This window comes from Monodelphis domestica, chromosome 2, assembly GCF_027887165.1.
Source record: "Monodelphis domestica isolate mMonDom1 chromosome 2, mMonDom1.pri, whole genome shotgun sequence".
NCBI lineage: Eukaryota > Metazoa > Chordata > Mammalia > Didelphimorphia > Didelphidae > Monodelphis > Monodelphis domestica.
Genome location: NC_077228.1, coordinates 263,979,952 through 263,992,294, shown reverse-complemented (window position 1 = coordinate 263,992,294; position 12,343 = coordinate 263,979,952). Strand labels below are relative to the sequence as shown.

General features: G+C 36.7%; 1 protein-coding gene across 1 annotated transcript; it reads right to left on the bottom strand.

Annotated features, from left to right (window-relative positions):
• Nucleotides 1-11,162: 11,162 nt before the first annotated feature.
• monDomV1R1210 (vomeronasal 1 receptor monDomV1R1210) lies at nt 11,163-12,122 on the bottom strand. The gene is given in 1 exon segment (NM_001166796.1): nt 11,163-12,122. A coding segment is annotated over 1 exon segment (960 nt).
• Nucleotides 12,123-12,343: the final 221 nt, after the last annotated feature.

The following is a 12,343-nucleotide window of genomic DNA, read 5'->3' as shown; positions in this document are numbered from 1 at the left end:
TCCTAAGAACTCCATCTCCTGAGGTTCCTCGTTTCTAATCAGTTGATTAGGTAAGCCTGGCCTGCTTCTCAATCCACTGAGCAACCTCCTTAAAGTAAAAGGAGATGGAAATGAGAGACAAAAGGGAGAAGGAAAAAAAATCCTGTTAACCCCAATTTAAATTAAGGAGAAAGGGGAAGAGAGAAAAGGTGTTTTATACTCACCTGTTCTGGCAGCTGTGTCTTTAAGCCAAGGTATTTAATAAAAGGACTGATGGAGTGAGTAATAAGTGGGGTGAAAGGGCAAGAAAATTCAGGAAATTTATTGGGGTTCTAGAAACCTTCGAAGCACTAAAGCAGGGCCAAGAGCCGGAGGGGGTAGCTGGGATGGGAACCTCTCCCAGGTGATTAGTAAGGAGATCAGAAAGGAAGATCAGAAGATTGATATAGTTCTTTTTCCCGAAGTGGTTACAACAACTGTAATGGTGGAAATTTCATCTTTTTTTTAAGATTGTTGTAATATTGAACAATGGCCGCAAAGGAATTTACTTATAAAATTCCTAAAATGAAACACTCAAGTCAGAATGGAGTTTATTGAGGTTTAATCACAATGGGAGTAGGGAAAAGGAGAGGGAGAGAAGGAGAGAAGAGAAAAGGGAATGGGGCTACTCAACCTCTGACCAAGGCAGAGGGAGTTTTAGGCCCAAAGGGCCAAGGTGGAAAGAATCAGTCCTTAACTCATGTGAGTGATCTGAAGGAAAGATGTTTGCGGGCGGCCTACCTGTCCACGCTCCTAACACCAACTGGTGTCTAGCTCTCTCCACAGGAAGTGAGCGAATTCCAGAGGCTGTTCCCTACCTCACATCCTGTGTCTCACAAGTGCCAATGGATGGCTCGAGCTTGGCTTAGGAAAGCACAGGTGGGAAGTTAGTTATTTCTGATTTGTCATTGACTAGCACATGCCCTTGTAGTGTGGGTGTGCACAATTTTTGGATGCTAGACCAAGATGGAGACTTTTAAAATGCACACAACTCTTTCAGTTAGTACTTTTATTTCCTTCTTGAACGTCTCTATTAAAGTAGCATTCTCTTTACCCTTCTTACCCTTTCTAGCAGTCAATTCATTTATTTCCTTCCCTAATACTTCCACTAAATGTCTTCTCCTTCTGCTTTTCCTTATGTCCCTCAAAAGAATAAACTGTCACTCTTTTCAATTCTTAAAGGTCCATAGTAGATCAGTTTGATAGCCAATCATAAAATAATTCCTAACTACCTCAACAACTGTTTTTTTTACAAATTGCTATCTGATTTCTCTAAGGTACCATTCTCTATCAAGATCGGGCTCAATATATCTGCCTCCCAGCTCAATAAGTCTATCCATAAACTGGGAGGGATTTTCATTGTCTTCTTGCTTAAGATTTTTGAATTTAGTCCTTGTACCAGGCCTGTCATAACAGGCTCTCATAGCATTTAGCAATGCATTTCTAGCCTGGCATAGTTGTAAGTAATATTGCTCTGAATCTGGGTCCAATTTGGGACCTTCAGTTGACCAATGAATTGTTCCCTCTCCTTGGGCCTGATTAACAACAGAAAGAAACTTATTCCTTACCCTTTCTGTTAGCAAGGCCTGGAGGAACTTGTCCACATCAACCTGTGTGGGGTTATATGTATGAAAAATGTTCTCAATTCTATTTATTAACTATATAGGCTTGGTTTAAATTGAGGGAGATTTTTATTTGAATTTCTCAATATCCTGTGAAGAGAAAGGTGTATAATGTCTATTGTTTATTAAATATCCATGTCTGTGATATATAGGGACATCTCTTAGAGGGAAAACACATTTATTTGAATCATCTGTGGCAATTGTTGCTTGGCCTGTATTCTGAAGTTCAACGGATTGGGTTGCAGTGAGTCAAGTGGGGGAATTGTGGAATGGAGCTAATCAGCATGTGGGGAGGCATTGTGAAAGGATCAGGGGAAGGATGGGGGTACAGTACAGAGGAATGAGGGAGGGGCTGGGGCAGGATGGAGAGGAACAGGGGTGGAGCTGGGGCAGGTTGGAGAGGAAGTGGAGTGGGACTGGGTACAGGGTAGAGAGAAGTAGGAGTGGTGAGGTGTAGAGGAATCATAGTAAGGTGGGTGGGAAGGAGGGTACAGAAAAGGATTGAAGTAGTGACGGTATGGGTGGGGATAGGGGAGATAGGTGGGCACTGGGTAATGTGATATTAAGGGAGGGTAGAGAGGTAGATTGAGGGCAAAGGGGATCAAAGGAGTAGAGGATGAGCTGAGGGGTGCAAGTCCTGGTTTGGGTCCATATGAGGAGAAACCTCCTCACAGGCCAGGTGGGATGATAGAGTGTGTTTCTTGCAAGATTTCACTGAAGGAGTTAAGCTAGAATGGTTTGGTTCCAAAGAAAGAATGGTTTCCTCAGTGCAGAGAATGGTGGATTTATCAAAATGATATGCCCACAAGAACCAATATTTATAATCCTTGTACTCTGTGTTTTTAATGGCAAACTTCAAATTTTTTAAGATCTTGAAGTCAAAAGAGTCATATTTTGGCCAGGTAAACGATATATCCTTCCATGACTTACAAAGTTTTTTAGCTTCATAATGTATCATCCAACTCTCCTTAGGTAGATTGGGATCAGTGCAAGAATTACGAAATTCATACAAGGGTGTATCAGGAGGAATATTTCCTGATTTCCTTTAATTTTTTGCAGTAGTCTGTATGTCCTATTTAAGTTAGTTTGCATATTGCTAAATGGTCAGCTCAAACAATGAAAAGTTTTGTTATTCATCATAAATAACAAGAAACAACAATGAACAACAAGTATCAATTATAAAAAATAATTATTAGTAATTAATAGGAATGACTAATAATAGTTATTTAAAATTAATAATTATTGTTATTGATAGTATTATTAATACTATTGTGTTCAAAAATTATTCCTTAATATTACATCTAATTAATTTGATTTAATGTTAGCTTTGTTCAATTTTAGAAATCTAGTTTTAATTTAAATTTAATATTATTAATATTTCCTATTAATAATTCTTTTACTTTAATGTATTCAATTTAATAGCATTATTTTATATCACTAATAGCAGGAGCAATGGAATTCTTCTTATTTTCCTGCAGTTTCAATTCTCAATGGAAGCTATAAATGTGTGGCACTATAAATGCATGTAGAGGGGAGGGCACTTTTGGGTAGGCCTTTATCTAAAAGCAATCAGATAAAGGAGGAGAAAGGAAAAAAATCATAGCTTTTGATATGCTAAATAGGGCAGGCAGTCTCCAAGGAAAGTTTGAGAAAGAAAATGTAGCTTTTGATATGCTAAAGGAAGGCAGGCTGCAAGGAAAGTTTGAGGGTGGGGAGTGAGATAGGAAAATCCAAAGGGAACTTTCTTGTAAAAATGCAGTTTTCCCTACCCCAGAAGTTCAAAGTTGGGGTGGAGGTAGGAAGGGAGCTCCTAACCCTAGTCCTAAACCTGGAAGGACCCCCAGGATTAATTTAATGAGTGTCTCCAAGCAGCTAGGCGGCAGCCTAGCTGGTGTGGCATGTGAGGAAAGTCAGGTAGACACTGGACTGGGAAAGACCTGTTGGGTTCTAGTGCCCCTTGGTTTAAATAAAATCGGTCCTGTTTGGAATGGGGGGGAGCTCCAATGTGCTGGCCTGTGCTGAGCTGAGGAAAGGTAGCAGGCATGGGGAGCCTGTGTCTGATTCACCTGTATTGTTTACCTGGGGAGAGTGCAGAGGCTGGGAAGAAACAGGAGTCTGCTTTTTTCTCACCCAGGAAAATCAGACTGTTAGGGGGCGAGCATGTGGGATCCTGCCCCATCCTCTACTGCCCCACTCTCATCCAAAATGGGTTGGGTCAGGTGGGGTGGAGTGGAGTTGGGGAGGAAACCACATGGGGAGCATCCTTAACAATTGAGAGGAAAAAGCAGCCACTTCCCTGCCTGGTTCCAAAAGACCCTCAGTTCTGTTTGGGCAAAAAGCTGGGACTTCTGTCTTTACTGTCCCAGGGAGTCCCTAACTCTAATCCACAGCCTAGAAGGACGCCAAGGATTAATTTAAGGCATGTCTCCTCTCTCAACACAGTGCCTGGCTGAGCAAAGCAGCAGTACTTGCCAGCAGTTTCGCGAACCTGGGTAAGTCAGGGGTTGGGCTGGGCTGGGTTCCTGTGCTCTGACCAGGACTCACCTAAACTAAGGTAAAATAACTCGGGTGGGGGAAAAGTGGGAAGGAGTTTTCTCACCAATCCATCCAAAGAGGCACTTTAGATGGTTCTGCTTCTCTTTCACAATCATTTTGTTATATGCAGGCAAGGCCAGCAACTGAAGTAGTTTCTATTCTTAAGCTTATCTAAGCACTTATTAAAAATTTCTCTGAAGAAAATTAAAGGCCCTAAAAGCAAAGATCCCTGACTAATGGTCACCATCTGTAAGAACTGAGATAATATTTCTACCCAGATATTTATTTTATAAAGTTTATCAGAAAAGGTAGACAATTATTTCTCTAAGTAACCTGACCATGTGGTGCCTAGCCTGCAAGTCAGTTCCTCCTTCCCCCTTTACCTGCCTGTTCTGTCCCTGACTTCTTCCTTCATAATTTTCTTCTCACTTCTCCCTCCTCTTAAGCCTGAAGCCTTGACTTTTATGGACATACAACATGTATAGGGATGCAAACCTGGCTCAAATATGTTATGTCAGGAATGTTTGATGGAAATATCAAGCTACTCTGGAGGGGAAGGGAATGAAATTCCTTGACACATGAGTACCATTAAATTCATGATTCTGAGACAAATTAAATGTCACTTGCCTTCCCCCTATTCCCTGAGATCAGCATCCCATTGTGATAACCTGCCTTTCTACCAGTGTATACCTTAACACTTAACACTTCCATTTGCTACCATCAATCCTGTTATTTGTTGTGGCATAAGTGTTTTAACTTAAACACATCTAGTTGCTCATATTGTCACTTTGACTTAGCAGTTGGCTTCTTTTTCTCATAATCACCATCACTCAGAATCTGCTTTTATGTGCATGTTGTAGTATCATGGACATTTACCCTAGGTCCATGGCTTAATGTGGAAATGGGATGCAAACTCCATTCTCAGCCAGTTTCAATTAGAAAGGCAAAGGGCTGGCCCAAATTATTCATGCAGAATCCAACTCATACACAAACTATAATAAATTGAAATGTAAATCTCCACAGAAATTAGAAGAGTGGCAGTCACTGAAAAAACATTTATTTATTCATAGACTACTAGATGTCAGGAATTGCACATGACCCTGGAAATACAAAGAAAAGGCAAAGGAGAGGATCTGCTCTCAAGTAGCTTACAGTCTAATGGAAGAAATAACATGCAAACATTCTAATACAAGTTATTTTGGACATAGTTGACTGAGGGAAGGGAGTAGAAGCAAGGAAGATAAGGAAATCTTTCCTTTAGTGGGGGGATTTTAACTAACCCTTAGACAAAATCAGGGAAGTGAAAAACTAGAGAGAAGGTGAAAAAGCATTAAATACCAATGGAGGTCAGGCATTGGAGTATGTCCGGAAATGTCGGTGTCTTGTTTAAAGAACAACAAGGGATTCTTTATGACTGTATTAGAATTCATTGTGAAGGGGACCATGAGTTAGTTGTAAAAAAAATAGGGAGTAGGCAGATTATGAAGATCATGTATCAACAAACAGATTTTTATTTGACCCTGGAGGTGGTAGAGAATCAGTGAAATTTATTGAGTATGTATTTAAACTGGAAAAGCACACTTACAGATGGAGGAGAGGATAGAGTAGATTGGAGAGGAAACTATATGCAAAAGTTTATTGTAATAATTCATGTACAAAATAATAAGGGTTAAAGCAAAGTGGTGGCAATATCAGAGGAGAGAAAAGGAGGACATATTTGAAAGATATGGCAAATGTGAAATCAAAGGCAAAATTTTATATATGAAAGAGTGAGGAGGTAAGGATGATACCAAGGTTTTGAGTCTTGGCAACCAAGAGGATGATGATAATCTCAATAGTAATAAGGAATTTAGATAGAGTGGTGTTTGGATTTCCTTGAATCTCACCCTCCCCTGTTGGTTCTGCTCTTTTCTCTTTTTCCCCATAGAAATCTTTAAGAGTTAAGCATTTTTTCTGTTGTTTGCCCATTTCCCCAGTCTTTTTTTACCCTTTTGGATTCGGAATTCTGCAAGCTGCTTGCTGATTCTGTCTCTTCTGCTAGCTTGCAGGGGTTGGCACTGTGAATTATGCAGCAGAAATTCACAAAGCCAAGTGGTATGAAGTTCTGAACCTCACTATTTGTTGGGGGCAGAGCCTGGGACTTTGAAGGGTGGGTCTGAGGAACTCATTCATAATTGTAGTTGAGGTCCCTCAATCCCAAAGTTGGCTTGTGTCTAGGTTAGGAATCTGGTGAGTAGATGAAGGGGTTGATCAGGTAGCATTCCTATGTGTGCAACTTTGCTTCCCTTTCCCCCTTATCCTGTTAAAATCACCTCTCACTGCATACCTTTCAAGTTGTGCTCAGTGGGATAGCCCCCAACTCTGTCGTGATGATCGATTTTGATTCCTGTCATTTTGAAGAACTTTTTAAAAATTAGTTTGGAAGGATAATCAGAGTGATTCTGGCTTTCGTTGCTACTAAGTTGCCATCTTCTAGGTTGAGTGTTTGGGAAGAAACATGACTTCTGATTTGGAGAATTGTGAGCATCTTTGTCACTATAATAGCTTTTAGTGGTGGGATTCTTTTTTTGTTTGTTTAGTCATCCACAATATTTAATGCTAGAGATAGGGCCTCCACACTTCTGGAGGTAAAAGCTGGGCTGATCCTATTTTTTCTTTCTTGGGCTTTTGAGTTTTGAATCATTCAAGAATTTCAGAGACAACTCATTCTAGGAACTCACAAGCTTTCAGTTCTAATAAAGTTTTCTGTTCTAGGCAAAATATTGATTTCTTCCCTTTTACTCACCCACAGCCAAGACTGAGCTCTTTATGCTCCTCGCTTATGATTTGGTTTGAGCAGTAGTAGACTACTTCTAGACTTAACCACTACCAGTTATCTTAGAATATCTGCTTCCTTAGAGTAATCGAACAGCAAGCTCCTTTTTCATTTTATATCCCTGACCTGATTATACTGCTGCAGGGTTCAGATTGGATCAGAAACTTGAACTGAAACCCCACTCTTTGGATTCAAGTCACATCCTTACTGTTAGTTAATTTTCCTCTTTTTTAGGTATACTAGTCAGAGCCCACAACTTCTTCTCATACCTGATTGCCTAACAAATTCGTTCTCCATTTTTCCTGGATTTGTGCCCTACAAATATGTAGATACCATCTGACAACTGCTCCCCTTGAAGTTCCTCAGCATAAATTCTAAGAGAGTTCTACTATAAATCAGGTATCTGCTCTTGCTCTGGCATTCAGCCTTTCCCTGAACCCTCAGTTAGCTATTTCTCCTTGGCAGATCCCATTGCCAATATTTGCAGACCTCTCTGTCTCCTGATTAAATCTGAGATGAAAAAAAAAACTCCTGGTGAATTTTAATTGGATTTACCCCTTTGAGATTAAGTCAGATATATTTTCTAAATCTGTTGTGAGCAGTTTGGGGAAGGTAGGAAAGTCAATATACTGCTTCTGTTTACTCACATTGTATTATCTCTTAAGTCCTACACTGTCCTCTTCTCTTTTGATCAGATTGGTTAAACATTTATCAGTTTTCCTAGTTATTTCAAACAATCAGTTATTAACATTTTCCATCATTTAAATTTTTCCAGGTTATTCCCTATCCTCTAATTTTAAACATCACTTCTTTAGTTTATTTTAGTTATTTTCTATTTCTTATTTATTTATTTTTAGGTATATTCAGTTCATTAATCCTATATTTTGCCATTTTCTTAATATATGTTTTAAAACACATAATTTCCCCCTAAGGAGTAGTATAGTTTCATCTTTGTAATTTTGCCATTTTTATTTATTATACTTTCCTATATTTAATTATTATTTACATATATTGCTCTTTAAAACATTCATTATTTAGGATTTCATTTAAAAGTTATTTTTGTTGAGCTGTGATTTGAAAATGATGTTTAATATTCCTCTAATTTATAATTTTTTGCAATATTTCCATGACCTAATGTATTGTTAGTTTATGTAAAAGTTTGATGTAATGCAAATAAATAAATAAGTTCTCTAACAGTCATATTTGGAATATCTTTTAATTTTAATTTTATCAATAATTTCTTCAACTGTATATATTTCTCCATTTTTTTTATTCATCCAAAATTGAGAAATGGACCTTCAAGTCTACTACCTGTATTTTGCATTTCCCTGTAACATGGTTAATTTTTACAATATGAATTTAGATATTAAGGCATTTTGATCATATAGGTTCAATACTGATATTGGTTTATTATCTGTTTCATTTTAGCAAATATAATTTTTTCCTTCTATATTGTATATTTTTGTCTTACCTTGATCAGTTAGAATGTTAGAACTCCTGATTTTTTATGTTAACCCCTAGAAGAAAATTTCTTTTTGCCTCTCCATTTATTCTGCATATATTTATTTTGAAGAGTTTCTTGTAAGCAGGAGATTATAGGATTTTGTTTTCTTCTCCAATGTCACTTTTTTGTTTCATTGAATCATTTAATCTATCTACACTTAGAATTTTGAGAGTAAGGTTTATATTTTCTCCATTTGGTTTCTAATATGCCTAATATACCTTTTTTTTTCTTTTTTTCTTTTAATGATAATCATTTATTGATTCAGGAAATTTTGCTTAATATATCTTATTGAACACTAATTATACAAGCTCTCTTCTTCCTCTAACATAAAAGGCCTACTTTCCAATTTCTCATCCTTTCCCTTTCTTTACGAATAATATTAATTATTTTTCCTTATAACTAGTTATTTAATACTTCCCCTCTTTTTTCTCTCAGTTAAATAGTTAGATAAAATGCTTTCTTTCACTCTCTACAACATACTTTTAATTGTTAAGTATTTTAAATGTAGACTCTTAATGATCAATTTAGTGAATCTATCAATAATATGGAAATAGATTGTGTAAAACCCACTGGAATTGGGCATCCTCTGCCAGGAAGGGAAGGTGAGCTGGGGGGACTTGAGGGAAAGAACATGAATTTTGTAACAATGGCAAAATATTCTAAATTGATTAATTAAATTTTTTCAATAAAACAAAGGAATGGAATCTCTCTATAGCCACTGGAGCTGAAAGAATGAGATGGCAGGTACTGTTAAATAAACATGAGCCCTCATCAAGTGGAATTTTTTAATCCCTTTTACTGGAATGGCTAAATAACTTATGGGAAAAAGGGGCTTTGGATAGAGTCCTCCTTTAGGAGTTAGAAGAGTAAGTTTCTAATTCTGGCCTTTCTAGAAACTAAGTATGACTTTGTAGAAATCACTGTCATTTCCTTTCTTTGGGGATATTAGATTCTTAATAAAATGAGGTTTTTAACTTTTGAAAGAAAGGTTTGTATATTTTTTCCTAAAACAAGAATGTATGACCCTTGTTCAACTCATTTATTTTCACTTCTTTTGGTTTTTTTTATTTAATGAATAAACATTTATTCCCTCTTTAATCTCTGTTTTCTCCAGATTTCCTTGATACTCTCTTCCAGTGCTCCTCTTAACTGTCTGACCATCTTCATCTTTTTTTTTTGCTCCAAATTTATTTAAGTCATCTCTAATCACCTTGACCATCCCACAAGACTTTGTCATAGGCCCTCTTATTTTCATTCTACATTTTATACATAACCTCATGAGCTACAAGTAATTCAATTATCATGTCTTAGATGATGATTCTCAGAGTGACTTCTCCACCTTTTCCCTAACATCTACATTCAAATCCCCTTCTATTAGATATCTTGAACTCTATGTCACATAGACATCTTAAACTCAACTGAACTTTTTTTCTCTCAAATAATTCTGCTTTTTCTTCCTATTACTATTGAGGATATCACCATCCAACAAATTAGCCAACATTACAACTGAGCATTAGATTTCATCTCCCTCTCACCTCCTATATCCAATAATGTGACTTAATTTCTAGATTTTATTTTGTTAAAGTATTTTGCCAATTCCCCCTTTTGTTCTCTGAAAAGCAGGTATATACATCACATCATGCATGTATTGTAAGAGCCTCCTCATTAGTTTCTCTGACTCAAGACTTTTACTACTCTAGTTCATCATCCACTCAACTATCCATTTTACATTCTTAAAGGACAGGTCTGATCATGTTATCCCTCTATTCAATAAATTCCATTTCCTTCTTATCACATTTAAAATCAAATACAAAATCCTCTAAGTGGCATTCAAAGTATTTCAAAACTGAAGCCATTCTGACCTTTCCAGATTGCTAAAACATTTACTCCTCTGCCTTTACAAATGACACTGCACTTTTGCTGTTTCTCTCAAAAGATACTATATTTCTAAATCATATTATTTCCCCTGACATTATCTGGCTATACCCTTTCCCTTGAATTCACATCTTTTTTACATATATTCTCTGTCTTCTCTCAGAATTCTAGAGAAATCCCACTCTCTCCACAATAGGCCATTTCCAGTACCATGAAAATATTCCTATTAAGTTTATGTGATATATACACTATTTATTGTACATAATTCTATATTTGCTTCAATGTCTTTTTTGCCGTTAAAATGTGAGCTTCTTTGGTTCAGAAATGATATTTTTGTCTTTCTTTTTTTTCCTATCACTTAACAAAATAACTTGCATTTGTTGATCATTTTATTGCATATTATACTATTTTATGTTATTCACAAAAACCAGGAATTATACTTAGGACTTAATTAATTCATATGTGATTAGCACAAAATCATGTAGCCTCTGTAGAAGTGATATCATATTTCTAGTTAAAGACTTTCATTTCACAAAGGAGGAAATTGTGGCATATAATGGTGATATAATTTACCAAGATGAGTTATCTAGTAAGAGTAAACTGAAAGGAGCCTGAGCCCTCATGATGATCATTTTCACAGTGAGGGGTGAAAGAGAAAGATACGTCATTTACAATCCAGATATGAGACAATAAATTCTTTCAAATATGGTTTTATAAAATTCCATGTTTATAATCTATATTTTTTCTTTGACTGGAAAACCATAACACATGAAGTATTGAGGGGAGATTAGAATCAATAATTGACTAATCCATTCATGAAATCCTTGTGATGCCTCTTCTCCTTCCCAGGTATAAAATGAAGTTTTCCAATACGATTATCACTGCCAATCAGCAATAAGGGAGAGAGGGCAGGGTAACATCCACCAAAAAATGCTCCAATTGTTTCCACCTCAACTCTATTGTCAAAACTATATGTCACATATAAGGTGCAACAGTTGTTGATGCAATAGAATAAAACAAAAAAGCTTACAAGCAAGAGAATGGTCTGAGTGGCCTTGATTTCAGGGAAGGATCTAGAGGAATTGCTATTGCTATAAATGTGCTGCACTTGCTTGCTATGTCTATAGAGGAGAAGCACCATGTGGGTACTGGACAATGCCATAAGCAAATGATAGATAAAGTCATGAACAGTCATACCAAACAAAAATGCAGCTGTAGCTTTGGTCTCATTTAATGGTCTTGCCCCGAAAATATGTGATATATACTCATACCTGGAAATATTGTCATTTTTTATTGCTTCATTTTGTTCAATGACCCTGATATAGATCAATGCATTTGTTACACAGAAAAAGAGGAAACAATGTAAAATGTATTTGTGGGCTTTGACTTTGATCCTTGCCCACACAGAGTTGTTGGGACTGATGATGATGGCCTGGAACATGCTCAGAAGGCTTGTTGTGCATACAGAAAAACCCCGTGAAATTCTATAAATGTACATGACTACTTTACACCCCAAATCATTCAAAACATTTCTCATCCCAAAACAAAACATGATTTCTGGAATGCCTCTGGTAAAAAGTGTTGCCATATTGGCCACAGTCAAATGAGCAAGAATCAAATCAATGGGCTTCTTTTCTTGAGGCTTTATGAAGGCGATACAAACATAAAGGACAAGCAGCAATGAATTCCCTACAATACCAATGGCACATTGTAAAAAGAAGGCCACACCAAAGATCAGCTCACTAGATATCATTTGTCTTCACGGAGTCAGTAAATCTGATACCCCAAAGAATTGAAGAGCCTAAAAAAGGGAAGAAATAGACAACCTAAAAATGAAATTAATGTGTTTGCATGACTTTCACAAACATCCCTTTAATGTCCCATTTCTTCCAGCTGTTTGAATATTGAAAACTGATTGAATCCCATGTCTATGGTTAATAAGATCATAGATCTATATATAGATAATAAAACAAT